Here is an 18,289-nt window from a genome sequence, read left to right on the forward strand (position 1 = left end):
AATATTAGTTTAAAAAATAAAGGCACGCCGGTGGGGAGATCCGTAATTGATACTCCATATAGTGAAGAATGGCCAAGATTATATATAATTCAAATTAATTACGTCGGCCTCGAAAATTTATTAAAGTTAAACTTCTACATAAATCAAATAATAGTTGGGGTGTGATTTTTGAGAGTTGTCCAAATTCCAATTTTCCATGCCTCTTTGGAGTCCTTATTTTTTTATTATTCCTATAATTAGTATTTCATGCTTGAGCACCGAGTAAATAAATATTCCATTCACATGGCGTGACTTAGATTTAAAAATTTGAGCTTCTAATTCGTAACTCTTTCTTGATTTTCACGAAACAACTTCCCCCAAACTTTATTAGTAATAGTACTATGTAAAAATCTCTCATTTATAAAAAAAGTTAATTATATTTTATATTAAAATATGTGTGGTCCATTATAAAATATAGTACTAACCATCGAGGGAATATATGTTAAAAAAAATTTCACACACACGAATGAATTAATATCAATATAATATTAAAAATAAAATGGTTAAATGTATGTAAACGTATGAATTTTTGCTTAATTCTTAGCTGTCCCGCACCTTTTAAAATTTAAGAAACAAATCATGAAATTTAAATAACTCTCAACTGTCCCACGATAATTTCCAAGTAAATTCAATACTAAATCGATGAACACATGCAAAAAAAGTTAATGTTAACAGAGTAGTAAAGTGCATACTGTATTAATGTTATGAAGTGGACAACTAAGCTATGTCATTTAGAGACTAATAAATTAACATATACGAAAAGAATAAAATAAAATAAATTTTGTCAAATAAGACAATTGAAATTTTTTAAAAAATTGTTATTAAAATTTAAAAAATTATTCCCTCCGTTTCATATAAATGGAGTCATTTTGGTGCGTTTCATAATAGTTGAGTCATTTTCTTTTACGGTAAAAGTCTATAAACATATTTTTTCTCACTTACTTTACTCTCCCTTTGTTAGTTAGTGTATTTTTTTTCATCTTTCTATCTATTTCATTTCCTACTTTATTCTTCCTTTACTTAACATTTTTTCTTAAATCGTGTGCCGAAAAGAAACGTCTTCACTCCTCCGTACTAGACAAACTAAAATCTGACTAAGTTCCATGTTTTTATTGACAATTAACCCAAACTAAACTTGCTCAAAATTAATGACATCTCGTTTTCCCACACAACACCCCATTTATAAATCCCACCCAAAAACATACACTCCAAAATCACTATAATTCACCAAAAAAAAAACAAAAAAAAAAAGATGCAGGTGTCAATATTTATTGCTCTATTTCTACCATGCGCCGGAATGAGCGCCATTTTCGTGGTGTACATGTGCCTGCTGTGCTATTCTGCGCGTGCAGGCATCGACGAGGCTGCGCCGGCGAAGCCGTGGCAGAAGCGGGGCCTCTCCGCCTCCGATCTCCAGAAGCTGGCGGCGGTGACCGGCAGAGACCTGGTGCTGGCCACCGACTGCGCCATCTGCCTGGACGAAATCGAGCCCGAGCAACCGGCCAGGATGGTTCCCGGTTGCAATCACGGCTTCCATCTAAAATGCGCCGACGCCTGGCTCTCCAAAAACCCCATCTGCCCTCTCTGCAGAGCCAAAATCGCCCCTCGCCTATTCGATTCCAATCCCTCTCAAATCACTCAATGCTGATATTTTCACAATTTTGTATCTCATTTTAGATGATCATGTATAGATTTTTTTTTGGTAAATTCAGATTTATTTTCAATTATCACATAGTAAAAATTTGAGTATCCTGTTTTAAACTAGAGGGAACTTCTTTTTTGGTCTACGAACTTTGCCAAAGTATCATTTTAGGTCCGTGAACTTTGAAAATATCATTTGAGGTCCATCAACTATGAGATAATATCATTTGAAGTACTCTTTTACTATTTCCAAGTTTTTCTGGACGAAAATACCCTCAATACCTTAAAGGGTATATATTTTTAATAAACTTATCATATACACATATTTTTTATAAATATCTTTACAATATATTTTTGACGAATTTTCTAATATAATTTGACCTTCAATATTATCACTTAATTTTGTGACATGCAAGTTAAATTGCTTCTTCAATTATTTGTATTAAAGAATTTTAAAATTGAATATAGAACTTCTTTAATAATAAAAAAATTGAATAAGGATTATTTCTTGCATGTCACAAAATTAAGTGATAATATTGAAGGTCAAATTATATTTAGAAATTTCATCAAAAATATATAGTAAAGATATTTATAAAAAATATGAGTATATCATAAGTTTATTAAAAATATATACCCTTAAAAATATTGAGGGTATTTTCGTCTAAATTTTTTTGGAAATAGTAAAAAAGTACTTCAAATGATATTACTTCATAGTTGATGGACCTCAAATGATATTTTCAAAGTTCACGGACCTAAAATGATACTTTGGCAAAGTTCGTGGACCAAAAATGATGTTCCCTCTTTAAACTAAAATTGATGATAATTTTGAGGAGAAATCATAACTGCAATTAAATTAATGTAAACCAGCTGTAAGTGGAGTGGCATGCTTGAATAAGTGAAAATTCATGTTCATTTAACCAGCATTTTTTTGGGAAATCATAAATGTAATCTAATACTCCCTCCGTTTCGCTATAGTTGAGGCGGAACTTTTGAGCGGCACGGAGTTTTAGAAATAAATATTGAATATGTTAAATAAATACTTCCCCCGTCCCAGATAATTCGGGTCACTTTGACCGGACACGGGTTTTAAGAATTGTAATGAAAAGTGGGTTGAAAAAGTTAGTGGAATATGGGTCCTACATTTATATATTAGTTTTATAATAAAATGTGAGTAGTAATGAGTTAGTGGAAAATGAGGTCCACTATCAAAAATGGTAAAAGTGAAATCGGACAAATTATGTGGGACGGACCGAAATGGAAAACTGAGACGAATTATCTAGGACGGAGGGAGTAGATAAAAAGGTAAGAGAGAGAAAAAAGTGACCAAATATGGAATTGACTCAACTATGAAGAAACTTTCCGAAATGGTAAAATGACTCAATTATGGCGAAACGGAGGGAGTATTACGTCTTAAACGGCAAATAATTCAATATATTTATTAGCTATCTATGTGGGAGAAATGTCACATACTAAAATCAAATTCAAATAGGAGCAAAATTATAGCAACTACTGTAATTCAAAGAGGAAGAAACTTTCTAATTCATCGCTATCAATTGTGTAACTGATCGATTATAAAAAAAAGTCGAAATTAAGAACTATGATGATGGTTTGGGATTTCTTCTAGTATTTTATTTTAAAATGTATAAATTTATTTGGGAATAAATCTTTTGGTGTTGAGCGGTTGTTTGGCGCAGGTTATTGTTGTCACATAGTATACCATTGCATATTAATGTTTATGATGATGACAATCTCAAATTAAATACATAAAATATTTTCAAAGATCTTATTCTATTTTTTTTTGTATCTCATTTATTAAAATTTAAAATTAACAAAGATTTTGAGTTTTGACTCTCTGTCGTTATAATTCCACCTAGCCATCCTATGGACGGAGAGGTTTAGTCGGTGCCGGAATATTCGATAGGAAAAACCCAAAAAGATTCGCATAATTTTGAAAGTTGAAATATGTAATCGCTTAAAAGAATGATAAAAAAATAATTGCAGAACTCTGAACACTGTTTCCAACTGAAACTCTGTAGTAAAGCCACAACCATCTCTTATTAGACAAATGTTCGGTCATCAATTATTTCCATTTTTTTATTTCTACTATTGTTACTACTACTATCTAAATTCTAAGGGATACAATTGATATTTTTTTAAATGGACTTATAATGGGCTGGCCTCTCAATTAATTTATTTTTTTTTGTTTTAAGATGGCCATGTACTGATAGTCTGACATACTACTCCATTATATATGGATCAAGGGAGTGAGCCATCATAGAGGAAAGCCCAATAAGTTCAAACCATAAACGGCTCCCATTGGAATATTATCTTATTTTATCTTACTAATCTAAAGTGCCTAGAGATGTCAATAGGGCCGGTTCGTCGGGTTTCGAGCCAACCCTACTCGGGTTGCGGGCTAATCGGGTTGTGATTTCTTTTGGGTTATAAAAGTTCAACCCTAACCCTAAAAGCTCGGGTTTCGGGCTAGCCCAACGGGTTAATCGGGTTGCTACCGATAATATTAACATGCGATCAATCCAATAATTAATGATTAAAATTACTAATATTCATACAATGTAGAACATTTAATTATGATATGTTTGAGATATATGCTTAAACTCAATCATAAACATGATCAAAGTTACTAATATTTGAGATATTTCGTAGATATTTCGTGGAATTTTAATGCATGTTTTAGAAATTTAAATATTTTTGTAGTTAATTTGAAGTTTTTAATTTATTTATCAATTATTATTTAATAAAAATTCAATATATAATTTGTATATTTAATTATAAAATTGAAAGTTATTTTTTTAGTTAAAATTAATTAATGAAGTGTCGAATTAGGAGTAAAAAAATAGAATAATAGAAATTTTATCAGGTTTTCGAGTCTGGCCCTAACAGGTTGCGGGTTAATCGGGTGTGGGCTAATCCGATTTTGATTTTATCGGGCTAGAAATTTACGGCCCTAACCCTATAAATTTGGCGGGCTATTCGGGCCAACCCACGGGTTACGGGCTATATTGACATCCCTAAAAGTGACAGTTTGATGAAAAGACAATTTTATCCTTTTTGGAGGGAAAATATGAAGCTATTTTTTTTACCTTTTGGCTATTTTGAGAAATTTCTACCATTGGATAGAAAAAAGGCAACTCCTATTGAAGGAAAATGAGTCCAATCAAATGCAAACTTCTTGACGAAGATTTAAAACACTTTTAAATAGAAAGGTTAGAATCTGCATTTTGTAAAATTATTACACATAATAAAGCACTATTAATTGTGCTTGCTGAAAAAGAATAGGAAGGAAGAAGAGAGAAGCCCGGCGGCGACGACACCACCTCCATCTCCCTATCATGGCATTTCCAGCCGCCACTTCGCCCATCTACAAATTCATCCAAAGATCCAATTTTTACCCGCCGGCGTGGAAGCGGACGGCAGTAGCGGCTGCTGCGTAAGAAAGAGAGAGAGAGAGAGATGAGAAGAAGAGAGGAAAGAGATAGATAGAAGAGTAGGCGACATGGCTGTGCAGGCGGGGCAGCGAGCGAGGTATTGTGCCTTGCAGCGGTGGGGAGACTAATGTTTAGTGGGCGTGAAATCTGCGAGGTATTCTATTTCATCCACACATCTTATCTTTTGTTATTTCTTTTATTTTATACTGCACTCATGTCAAATATTAAAATATTATACAACCATCTACGAAAATATGAAATGTTGTTGAGAGTGGGTTGAGAGAAGTACAATTGTATAAATATTCTTTTGTTGTTGTTAATAATATTACAGATTATTATTTAATTAGTTCTTATCTACAAATATATTTTTATACTTTTTTACTCTATATTATTCATTTTAAATTAATATATCTTTATTATTTAAAAATCTTTTATCTTGTGCATCACTAATTTCGGTTTTTGTTTATTTTGTGCACTAACAATTGTTTTGTGTTCCTTGACGCACATTACCGCGTTATTTTGAGGGTGATTTTCCTGTTAAAATGCGCTCAACACAAAAAATCACCCAGCTCTTTGTTAACCTGCGCACAACAACTAACAATATGTGAGCTCTCTGTTAATTTGCGCCTGGCACTATTATTCCCTATTTTTTCACTAACGTGCGCTGACTACACTCATATAAATTCAATTGTTCTTCTTAATTCTTCAAGCACTGTTCAAAATGCATACTGGCACTTCTCCGGAGCCTCGTATTCCGGTTAAACCCTTCTACTTTTCTTCGTTTTAGAGAATTTTCGTGTAAATTCAACACTGTTTTTGCTCCTTTTCATCCGAGCGTGTTCCGTAATCATATTTTCCCTCGATTTTTGTGTTTAATCAACCCCCATTTTTCGTGTTTTATTAGTTTCAATGGCGGCGTGTTCTAGAAATGTTTTTCCACCTCTTTTGCTTTATATTGGTTTTTATGTCTAATCAACCGACTATTTTGCTTGTGTTCGGTTTTTATTAGCTTCGATGTGTGTGCGTTCTAGTTCTAGAACTTTCGCTTTAAATATACTAGAACTAAAACAGAGTACTAGAACTAAAATGGAATTATGTTTTGACTATAATTATCATAAGTACCAATTCTAATTACTAGGGGTATTAATTAAATTTTATTATCCTGTAATATCTCGAACATACTAACAGCTTCTTCCACAAATAACACTCGTGACATCAATTAAAAGAAGAGTAGTGATTTAGAGATATAATGTCTCCAAGCCATAATAACATTGTGACTAATTTACCCTAACATTAAAGTATTAAATAGATATATACCTAATTAAGGAAAATTTAACCAAATTAATTATTCTTATCTAAATGCATATATGTTAATTGGAGATAAACTTAATCATGCAACTAGAGTAATGAATTTAAAATTTTTTCAATCAAAACCATTCTTGTCGTGTAAATTTTTAAAACAATTAATTAAAAAATCAGTAATTTAGATTACCAGTATTAATTAACACACTACATAACTAAATTATTATATTTAATTGTAAAATAATTTGATTACTTAAATAGCATCATATGCTTTTTCAAATAGATTTTACGTTGTGCTATTCTTTCATAACTTATTTTTTTCCTTAAATTTTCTGAAACATTTTGTCAATATAGTAACAATGAAATCATTCATTTAATAGTATATGAAAAAATATGTAAAAAATTAAACATTTATCTTATTCAAATTGGTTTATATAATAAAATAATATACTATTTTTTCATTATCTTTTCAATTTTTTTGTTATTTTTCTTTGCTTTAACTAAATTTAATATTTTTTATTTAATTAAGCTAGGGCGTCTAATGTTTTAATATAACTATTTAGTTTTAAAATACTAAATAGATGAGTTAAGAAAATACAATTAATTTTTATTCAGATTCAAATCTATCGTTTTAAATGTTAAAAATCAAAGAAATTATTAATTTAATACAAAAATAATTGGATGAATCTACTTTTCTCATTTTAGATTATTTTAATATACCACATGTCAACTACTACTAATTGATTACTAATTAAAAGTAATAAAAATCATAAACTCTGCTAATATTATAAGATAGTGCGGAGTATTATTTGTTTAGAGTTAGGAATTCTAATATTTGCAAAAAAAAGAGTGAGGGAATATTAAATATGTAGCTTTAAAATGTTAAATATATAAGTTAAGAACATGCGATTATTTATTGATCACTGTTAAACATAATCTTTCAAAAATTATAAATTAAAGAAATTATAATTTTGTAAAATAAAGAATTAAACTTAAAATCATAAACACTAGACTCAATTAGCATTCGTACACCATGTATCAAATTTAATTTATTGCATGTTATAGTTAAATATTTTAATATATTTAAAATATGAAATAAATGATATAAGAACATATGATTTTATCGAGGTTCAACTATAATGGTCCAAGATTTAAGAATTTAAAAAAATCAAAATTAAAAAATAAAAAATTAGAACTAGAGAATTCTTAAAATCAAAACCATATACTCACTTAATTAGTAGTATTAATATATAATATAGTATTATCAAATTTTAATGTGTTGGGTGTTATATTAAAGTGAGCTAAAAAATTTATTATTTTTTAAAGATTATTGTGAATAAAAAGTGATTAAAAGAATAAGTTTATCAATATTGAAGATTATAGTATTATAATTACAAAGTAATTATTTTTTGTCACATGTTATAGTAACTCTAAGTATTTACAGTTAAAAAATATTAGATAACTAATTATTTATATTTTATAGCGCTAATTATTTGTTAAAAATTATTTAAATTCACATTTATAAAGACTAATTCATTAAGAAGTCTGAAATTATTTGTTTGCTGATAAATCTTATTTTATTTGTAGACAAAATGTACACTAAATATATAAAGCTAATAAAATTAATATTTAAAATTTTAAAGAAATATCTTTAAGTAAATGCATTAAAATGGGCATATATAAAAAAAGTTATCAAATCATGTTTTAAACAATTAGATGATTGCAACATGTTATTAAATGCATGCATCATCTATGCATAATCAAAATTTATATCCTTAAATAGGTGTATTTAGTAAACAAATTAATGTAGGGGTAATAAAGTACATATACAAAATATAAATTTAATTAAAAATATGATATAATATATACTTACCATTTTAAGCATTATGGCTTGGAGACATTATGTCTCCAAAACATTTTCCTTAAAAGAAACGTTAATCAAAGAAAGATTTAATTTAATTTTGTGGTCCAGCGATGAATTCATGAAATGAAATAAATTTCCCCAATATTGCAAAGATTTACGGATAAGATTATTCGATTTTCAAAGTTATTTGGCTATTGAAAGAATTATTTGAAATTCTTTGCAAATATACCATGTCAATTTGAATTTTGAAATTTCATGATACATCCAAAAAAATTGCCAGCTTCTATAGTATTTTTAGATAATTGCAATGAATCAGGAGATACAGTCCCACATATAGTTAGTATGGCCAGAAAAGGAATAATATATGCATAGCAAATCATATTTTTATTATAAAGCTTAATGATTAATTATACGAAAATCATAAATAACAAGAGTTTCTGTTTCCAACTACGGAATTAAAAATTTGAAATCATGTAGTCATTTTTAAAATATCTTAAATGTATTATATGCAAAAATAAAAGATATAATTTGTATTTATATCCCATTAACTAAATCTAAATTTAAATAATATTCTTAAAGTTAAACTTCAAATTAAAACCATCTTTTTTACCTATTAGATAAAAAAAAATATAAGAAAAAAATTAGATATAGTCAAAATTGAATGTCGCAATCATGATTTAGTAGGAAACTTTTGTTGATATTAAACTATTACTGTTTGAATCCATTCGGAGACACCAAAAAAATTGGAATAATAGACAAAATTAACATGTCTCGTGCACAAGATGACATGCATAAATAGGGAAATATACTATTATTAGTAATTAATCACCTAATTATATTAAAAAACACTAATTATAGAAGGTGGGCCTCTGATGGGCCCGGCCTGGGCTGGTCCTGGGCCTGGCTTCAGATAGTCTTGGGTCTGGGTTTACAAAATGGCCAATTGGAGCCCATCACAACTAATGAGCCCAGCCCAGGCCCACTTCGTTTCACTGGTGGACCGGCCCATACCGGGACTGGCCTGAGCTGGGCCGGGCTGGCCCGGCCCAGTTGACAACTCTAAGTGAGGTAGTGGACTCTATTTCTTCTGTTTGTATTCAAATTAGGTTTATATGTTAGTAATTTGTATAAATAATATTTACTTATCATAATAAATACTATGTAGGACTATAATATTAGTAAATTTCATTTTAAAATCTATACACATAATTCATTTGTGACGTTTTTATTTTATGAAATTAGTAACTTTTGTTAGTTTCTTCATATTCATTTATGTGTTATGAATTTTCTCACATTAATTTTTCACTAGTAATTTTTTACATAAATCATTTTAATTTATAATCATAAAAGAATGATTTTTATAACTTAATATTATCAAATAATTCTTTGGTTTTATAAATATTATAAAATATAACCATATGATATTAATAAAATTAATTTTTATGTGATGCCCATTATTATAAAAAATCAATAATAGCTGATAATAACTCTTTGATTTGATAAATACTAGGAGTATAAAAACATATCATAAAATATTAGTAAAAATATGTGTCATGCTCTAAAATCTATTCACTAATTAATTTTCTAATCGTCTCAATCATGGCTTTTTATATTGCTCAAAACAAAGTGTGAAATAGAAACCATAATTAATTAATTATACATTGTGCCTAGGCATGAGGTTGCAGTGATGAGTTGAAGCTTCCTTGACTGCAAATGATTGAGATTTAATAATTTGAGGTACATGTTCAGCTTCAAGCTCATCATCCTGCATGTTACAAAAATAAACAAGGCTTAGGCTTATGGTTGTAAATAAATATGCAGATATGAGATGACTTACACGATGGTTGAATTCCTCCATATATAACTTAGAGGAACCCATTAATCTATGATCCTCTGGAGTAATCCATTCCACATTGTGCACAATCCTCGCCTGCTACATCAAATATTAAATAATCCATTAGTACTAAACAAAGATTTAGTAGATCAAAGTATAGTATGCCTTAAGAATATAGCAATAACCTTCTGCAATGCCCTGTAAGCACTAAACCTCACCACAGGCTTGTGAGAACGAAGAATTCGGCGCATAACATCTATGCCATCTTTCAGTTTACAACCAGGCTGGAGGTCCACCCCTTCTAGTGACCAGAATCCTTCTATTGCCAACATTTTATCTTTACCATTGATACAAGACCATATGAGTTCGGCGATACCACCAACCCCGTAGCAAGACCGACCTCGTGTAGCCTACATATCTCAATCTATATATATCAGCACTTGAGACAACCATCCCAACCATACACATTATTTTTAGACTACCAACGATGCAATACCTGATGAATACCGCGAATCAGGATGTAAGTCCCCAATGGCGAAGAACACCAAGAGCAAAGCCTATATAATTTTTCCAATAATTCGCCGAAATGATAACGGCGTACTTCTGCCGTAGGATTTACTTCTCCCGTATGACGTACTTCTCCCGCATGACGTACTTCTCCCATCTGCATGCTCTTGTAACTTGTAAATCCAACCGCCATACATCATATGTGATGCATGATGTATTTGTGTATATAGACATGAAAATGAACAACAAGTGTCATCATCTAACACCCCATGGAAAACATCTTTTCTTACCACAAATTCTAGATATATGGCATGGAACTGAACGTGTTTTCCTTTATCGAAAAAAGAGGTCTCAGGGTATACTTGATTGAGTGTGATGGCCATCCTTGGATCTCTCTATAAGAATATACAATTATAAAAATTATAAATACTTCAACTGGCTAGGTAGTAATACTTTTGTAATTCTTCAAATATGATGTAATAGTAATACCTTTACCAGATTGATTGAACACACAAGGGAAGCAATTTGAAGAGTAGGATTGTCATCACAAAGATCCTCATAGAGGAATTTCACAACTTTGTTTAAGGATGCGTCATTTGTAATATGACAAAGCAAACGAATAGCATTCGCCCGATATGCAACATTACCGGTGTTGACGTCTTTAAGTAAGGCACTAGTAACTAGAGAAACCTTGTTAGCAAAAAATTAAAAAAAAATTAGCCCCCAATAGGTACAAGAGAAACATGTAAATGTAAAAATAGAAGAAATGTAAACCTCATCTGCAATAGGGCAAAGATCCCTTGCAATTTGATGAAACATTCTTCTCAAATGAGCATCTTGAAACCGATACAGATTAACCGCGGAAGAAAGTATAGCTGCAGCTTCACTCTACAAAACATATTACACTAAATGTCCAATACTATCCAAGTCCTAACACATGCCACTTTCTTACGAATATATAAGAAAATTGTAAACCTCTACTCGATTGGAATATCGTGTGCAAATAGATATGTACCACTGTTATAAATAGTTACCGAGGTTCATAAATATCAATTGCCCAATAAAATGGAACTAACTCAAATACCAAAGTTGAGAGAGTGACCTTTGTGAATATTTCACCTTGATTGAGAAGATACAGAAGCCTTTTAATGATCTAAAGAAGACATAAACCGAAATAATTATATAATATTTTAGCTAAAAACTGTTGTAGTTATATTTGACGTTGCAGAAAAAAGTACTTCCAAACATCTTGTTTTATCAATATGTGGATCACTAAAACCCCTCACTTCAGTTAAAACAGCATGTTTCTCAATCACCACAAACCAAGAGCAATCTGGGAAATATTAACAAGTTCAAAATTTAGTATTTCTATTTCAATATAAAATGAACAAAATCAAAACAATATATGGAATTATTCGACCTTTGTTAGTAGAGAGATCATGATCTCTCTTCACACACTGCCACTGCATTGTATTCAACGTATACTGACGCTCACAGAAAACAAGGCCAAAACATACATCCAAGTATGGGCACAATCTGTCACTTCTCTCCGAGGGCACGTCTGAAACTTTTCGAGGGTTGAAACGGATCAAAGAAAGTAAATTGATTCAAAATTTGAACAACCCTCCACCTATTCACAGGATATTGATCAAATCCTACAAAAACACAACTTGATAACTAGTAAATACTAATACATTGAGGAGATAAACACAAGAAACTCAATTAGAGCTTAATCTCATAGGAAGATAAACTTGCATGATATTTTGATGAGATAAACACAATAAATCAAAATGATTGCGTCCTACATAAACTCAACTAAAACTTTAAAGCCTTATATCTTAAGGATATAAACACAACAGCTTGAGGAAATAAACACAAGGAATCTGATTATACAAGAAACTCAAAAGATAAAACCTAAATAACAGATAATGACATTCTACATGTTTAACATCAAAACAATTAGACTATTAGGAAAAAACCACAAATTTTGACTAAGGAAATATAGGCAGGACTAAGAAGCTATCTGTGTAGCAGGAAGACATGTTCCCTAAGTTAAATTTCCCCCTCAAAACAAGATGTCAAGAAACAAAATGATTCAGGACATAATACATAGATACTCCCTCCGTCCGCCATTAGGAGTCCCATTTCTTGACGGCACGAGTTTTAAGAAATGTTAAGAAAAGTGAGTGGAAAAAAGTTAGTGGAACAGTGGTCCCACTTGTATATACTAGTTTTAAATGAAATGTGAGTGGAATGAGTTAGGTGAAGGTGAGACTCTATTACCATTTATGGTAAAAGTAAACCGGGACTCCTATTCGCGGACGAACTAAAATGGAAAAACGGGACTCGGAGTACATATAAACAAAAGAGCAAGAGAGATCAGATGGTAGCATGATCCAAAAATCATCATCCATAATTCCACATATAGAATTGGTGTTTGGGTAAGTATCACTACACCTCTCCTTGCAATTCTTGCATTTTTTCCATAAGAAATAAAGTGATCAAGGCATTATAAAATGTTGTACATACCTCCTTTGGTTTGCCTAGAGACCACCTGCCACGGTACAAACATAAATTTCCGCATGAGTAAACAGAAACAATAAAATAACTAATTTATGTCCACACACTTCAAGAAACGTAGTAGTTCACACAGATGAGAAATCGTAGAGCACTAAACACATGCACAATCCTCCATCCAATAAAAGATCCAAACATAAGCAAATAATGAGTGATAAAATTTAAATGGATTAACAGAAACCAAGGAAGAACACAAAAATGAACTACATCACAACGGTTTCAATCAATTCATGAATTCATAACCTAATGCAAAAGATTTATAGATACTATAAACACAAAAGGTATTATAGATGCCATAAACATATAGCTCAAATTATCCTCAATTACCGCTACCAGTGAGATATAAACGGCCGGCGGTATTGAGGTGGAAGGTGGCGGCGCCGCTGGATCCAGTACGAATAAACTCTTTATTATTCTCTTTATATGATTTCTAATTCAAAACTCTATTAATTAATTTTATACAGTACTATAAATAACTTAAAAACATAACTTTCAGTTTTTATATTAAATAGACATTATATGTTAAGTTTTTTAGTAAAATAATAAATAAATAAATAAATTAGAGTCTTCAAATTCAAAAAAAATATTTAAATTTCTAAAACTCGCTTTAAAATATGTTTATATTTTATTTTATTAATACAAAATGTAATATTAGTAAAATAATAATTAAATAAATACAACCAACTACATTATCTTGTATTTAAACCATTGTTAGGGTAGAAGGGAAACCAGAAAGAGCTGGCATTGTGATTATCACATGAATGTAGCACTGAAGCTGATAAGTTTACCTGAGTTCTCCGATCACAAACCCTCCGATGAAATCGGCAGAGAAAGATGGTTTTCCTTGAACATAATTGCAAGAGAGACAGGCCAGCCTGCCACGTCATCAGCACTATCCACCAGCCACATCATCATTTTAATTAAATAGGCTAGCTGTAATAAAAATAATTCAAAAAACTACTAAATATTTACGGAATTAAATTTACGAGACATATACGGGAAAATTCATTAATTTCATTTTAAAAAAATTACATTCATTAAAAAAAATTACATGATAACGAAAAAAACTATCGCCGTGCAGTCTTCCGTGCCCACAACTCTTCAATTAAATCCTTTTGGAGTTGAATATGAGCATCCACTTGGCGCATGTCGGCATGTGCCTGGAGACGGTTGGCTTCATCGTAAGGTACCCCACGTCGTACGTTAAGGGTGGCCATTCTGTGGCTTGGACCGGCTGCATCAGTATCGTCATTGGCCCAATTAGTCAGTTTTACGCCTTCGTCTTCGACGATCATGTTGTGCATGATAATGCAAGTGTACATTATATCAATGCCACAATCGCGTTGGACCCCTAATTGTCGCCCATCGAGACTGGAGCACACCAAATGCGCGCCACGTCCTTGCGCGCCAACTCCTGCTGTTCCGCAAAGTAGGCCTTCTTGTCATCATTTGCGTGCCTGATCGTCTTCACAAAGACGGGCCACCTAGGGTATATCTCATCCGCCAAATAGTAGCTCATATCATGCCGGTTGCTATTGGCCACAAAACTGACGGGTGAACCGATGCCCTGACACTGCTCGTTGAAGAGGGGTGACAAGTTGAGGACGTTGATGTCGTTGTTCGACCCGACTACCCCAAAATACGCATGCCAGATCCTCGGTCGTTGTTAAGAAATGAAAGAAGGAAATATGGGAAAAGGGGGAATATTGTTAATTGAAAAACTTGCAAAAATATAATTTCAAAATCTTTAGTACGGAATTATGTTTTGACTATAATTATAATAAGTACCAATTTTAATTACTAGGGGTATTTATTAAATTTTGTAATCCTAAAATGTCTCGAATATACTAGCTTCTTCCCAAATAACAGATCTGATGAAATTTGTTACCTTTAACCTCCCACGTTGTGGTACGCTTGGCCGCTAGTTCGTCTCACACTCGTGAGACTCAATGAAAAGAAAAGTTAATCAAAAGTCAGATTTAGTTTAATTTTGTGGTCCAGCAATGAATTTAAATGATATATATTCCCACTATATCGCAAAGATTTACGGAAAGTAGATTATTCGATTTTCAGAGTTTATTAGTACTACAATTATTAGGCTATAAAAATTGCCAGCTTCTATAGTATTTTTAGATAATTGCAATGAATCAGAGATACACTCCCACAGGCCAGAAAAGGAATAATATATGCATTGCGAATCATACTTTATTATAAAGCTTAATGATTAATCATACCAAAATCATAAATTACAAGAGCTTCTGTTTCCCAAATACGGAATTAAAAATTCGAAATCACATAGAATCCTCTCGCAATCGGCAAATATTTTTTTAGAACCGAACCGAGCCGAGCCGAGCCGAATCACTCGGCTTTGAGCGTATTCCCGACATCGATCACGAACCGATACTTGACGTCGGCTCTCGCGAGCCGCTCCATCGCCGCGTTCACGTAATCAATCGGGATAACCTCCACATCCGCCACAATCCCATGCTCCGCCGCGAAATCGATCATCTCCTGCGTCTCCCTGATCCCGCCGATCATGCTCCCCGCCACCGTCTTCCGCCCCATGATGAGCGGGAACGCCGCCAGCTCCAGCGGCTTCTCCGGCGCGCCGACCAGAATCAGCTTCCCGTGCGGCTTCAGCAGGCCCAGCAGCGGCGGCAGCGCGTGCTGCGCCGAGACGGTGTCGATGATCCCGTCCAGCGTCCCCGCCGCCGCCGCCATCCCCGCCGCGTCCCCGCTGACCAGGAACGCGTCGGCGCCGAGCCGCCCCAGCGCCTCGTCCCGCTTCCCGGACGAGGTGCTGACGACGGTCACGCGGAGGCCGAAGGCCTTCGCCAGCTTGACCGCCACGTGTCCCAGCCCGCCCAACCCGACCACGCCTAATTTTTGGCCGGGTTGGTCCAGCTCGAAGTAGCGGAGCGGGCTGTACGTGGTGATCCCGGCGCATAATAGCGGGGCGCCTTTATCCATGGGGAGGCTGTCGGGCCAGCGGACGAGGAAGTCCTCGTCCGCGGCCATGACGTCCGAGTAGCCGCCGTAGGTGACGAAGGCGGAGCCGGGGAGGAGGGAGTTGTAGGTGAGGACTAAATCAGGGCAGTAATTCTCGAGATTGGCGGCGCATTGGTCGCAGCTGCGGCAGGAGTTGACGAGGCAGCCGGCGCCGACCTTGTCGCCGGGGGAGAATTTGGTGACGGAGGGGCCGACGGCGGTGACGACGCCGACGATCTCGTGGCCGGGGACGACGGGGTAGCGGGTGTTGCCCCACTCGTTCCTGACGGTGTGGAGGTCGGAGTGACAGATGCCGCAGTAGAGGACCTTGAAGTGGACGTCGCGGGCGGCGGCCGCGGGGCGGGAGAATTTGAAGGGGGAGAGGACGCCGGAGGGGTCGCGGGCGGCCCAGCCGATTGCGTTCACGGATTTCGACATGGTAGCGGAGTAGAGAAATGAGTGGAATGTGGTGGAGAAATGTGTGGAATATGGTGAGCTATATATAGATAGGAGTGGGGGTGTATAGATTATACTCCCTCCCTCTGTTCCGTATAATTCGTCCTACTTTGATCAGAATGAATTTTATGAAATGTAATAAAAAGTGAGTTGAAAAAGTTAATGGAATATAAGTACTACTTTTATATATTAATTTTATAATAAAATGTAAGTATGAATGAATTAGTAAAATATGTGGTACATTAAAAAATAATGGTAAAAAGTGAAATGAGACAAATTAAGTGGGAGATCGAAATTAAAAAACTGGGACAAATTATTCTAGACGAGAGAGTAGAAGAAGGTAGGAGAATGTCGTTTGTGACGTCAGCGATGAGATCTTGGTGTATGGACACGTCACTGCTGAGATTTGGTGTGCTTCATTTTCGTGTCCTTTTTTGGGTCCAATATTTACAAATGATTTGGTCGGTTTCATTTTCGTGTCATTTTACGGGTCCAATATTTTTGTCTCTGTATAATTGTATATAGAAATGATATTAAACTTTTCACATTGCAAATATGCGATGTTTTAAATTAAAAAAAATAGAGTAGTAGAAGTAAAATAGTTCTAATGATACTATAAAAAGTAAGTGGAAGAAAAATATTTTTTTACTACTCCATTTTTTCTATTCATTTTCTTTTATATTTCTTAATGGAAGAAAGAGAGTGTATAAATAGTTGAGTAAAATCAATATTTCATATGTGACGTTTGAGTTTGAATTTGATATAAACAGGGATAGAACCTAAATAATGGCAATTTTGAACGTACGAGAATGTCGTTTAAGGATTTACCGGAGAATGTGCTACCCTTTTTGCCGTGTGAGTTTAGACTTTAGTATCAAGATTTGAATTTTATGATTGTCCAAAATTTTTAGATTCACCCAAGTCTTAAAATTGTTGGGCAAACTAAATCTATGGCACGGAAGAAGAAACAAGATCGGGCCCATTTTGAAAGGGTGTAGGCCTGTTCATGATACCCAATATATGCTTGGCCCAATATGACCCAAAATCTATGAATTTAATTTTAGTAAATTTTAATTTTATATTTATAGAGAATTTTAATCTCGATTAAGCTCAAAACAAACTTGATAAAGTTAATGAGTATGAGTCTTCTGATCTGATTATTCTCAACTACATTTATTTACTGTTGAGTCTATTAGAGCATCTCTAATAGCGGCTAGCCCACGTTAACAATTCTTTAAATTCTTTGACATATTAAATTCTAGCGATACTATTTTTAGGTGTTCAAAAAATTTGATTCGAATAAAAATGCAAAGTTTTTCCATAGTTTGGTGTCACTTAAATTAATACCGATGGATTGTTTAAACACCTGTTCCCCAAGAGTTTGTACAGCATTTGATTTGCTTTGAGTGTATATATAATATTTTACTAATGATTACATGCATTATGTAAATAAGTACTCCTGATTTTTGGTTGGTCAGAGGTATTTATGAGAAATATAAATTAGAGTATGAGATCATATCATAAAATATAAAAAATGTATTAGTACTATTTTTAGTGGACGTACACAAAATCTAGTAATTGTTGTACACTATTGGGAGACTCGAGGAATAATATTCTGGCATATGCGTTGAT

At 33.4% G+C, this 18,289-nt stretch overlaps 3 protein-coding genes across 3 annotated transcripts; 1 reads left to right on the top strand and 2 right to left on the bottom strand.

The window, feature by feature from the left end:
- Window positions 1-1,219: 1,219 nt before the first annotated feature.
- Window positions 1,220-1,740, top strand: LOC125217948 (E3 ubiquitin-protein ligase ATL23-like). The gene has a single exon (XM_048119529.1). The coding sequence runs from the start codon at window positions 1,292-1,294 to the stop codon at window positions 1,685-1,687; it is 396 nt and encodes a 131-aa protein (XP_047975486.1). The 5' UTR covers window positions 1,220-1,291; the 3' UTR covers window positions 1,688-1,740.
- An 8,176-nt stretch (window positions 1,741-9,916) lies between these two features.
- LOC125221498 (coatomer subunit gamma-like) lies at window positions 9,917-12,105 on the bottom strand. The gene is made up of 10 exons (XM_048123617.1): window positions 12,057-12,105; window positions 11,875-11,969; window positions 11,739-11,789; window positions 11,411-11,524; window positions 11,126-11,326; window positions 10,927-11,031; window positions 10,626-10,793; window positions 10,315-10,539; window positions 10,133-10,225; window positions 9,917-10,060 (listed from the first exon to the last, which is right to left on the bottom strand). The coding sequence occupies exons 1-10, from the start codon at window positions 12,103-12,105 to the stop codon at window positions 9,950-9,952; spliced, it is 1,212 nt and encodes a 403-aa protein (XP_047979574.1). The 3' UTR covers window positions 9,917-9,949.
- Window positions 12,106-15,400: 3,295 nt separating this feature from the next.
- LOC125218779 (8-hydroxygeraniol dehydrogenase-like) lies at window positions 15,401-16,660 on the bottom strand. Its single transcript, XM_048120537.1, has one exon. The coding sequence runs from the start codon at window positions 16,637-16,639 to the stop codon at window positions 15,572-15,574; it is 1,068 nt and encodes a 355-aa protein (XP_047976494.1). The 5' UTR covers window positions 16,640-16,660; the 3' UTR covers window positions 15,401-15,571.
- Between the last annotated feature and the right edge of the window lie 1,629 nt (window positions 16,661-18,289).

Source organism: Salvia hispanica, chromosome 4 (genome assembly GCF_023119035.1).
Source record: "Salvia hispanica cultivar TCC Black 2014 chromosome 4, UniMelb_Shisp_WGS_1.0, whole genome shotgun sequence".
Classification (NCBI taxonomy): Eukaryota; Viridiplantae; Streptophyta; class Magnoliopsida; order Lamiales; family Lamiaceae; genus Salvia; species Salvia hispanica.

Bases quoted from the DNA above. Each gene is read 5' to 3' on its own strand.
- LOC125218779 (XM_048120537.1), bottom strand. From the start codon at position 16,639: ATGTCGAAATCCGTGAACGCAATCGGCTGGGCCGCCCGCGACCCCTCC.
- LOC125217948 (XM_048119529.1), top strand. From the start codon at position 1,292: ATGCAGGTGTCAATATTTATTGCTCTATTTCTACCATGCGCCGGAATG.
- LOC125221498 (XM_048123617.1), bottom strand. From the start codon at position 12,105: ATGCAGTGGCAGTGTGTGAAGAGAGATCATGATCTCTCTACTAACAAA. The intron at 11,970-12,056 runs GTCGAATAATTC...AATATTTCCCAG, and splicing joins TGATCTCTCTACTAACAAAG to ATTGCTCTTGGTTTGTGGTG. The intron at 10,794-10,926 runs GTAAGAAAAGAT...AAGAGCATGCAG, and splicing joins CCATATATCTAGAATTTGTG to ATGGGAGAAGTACGTCATGC.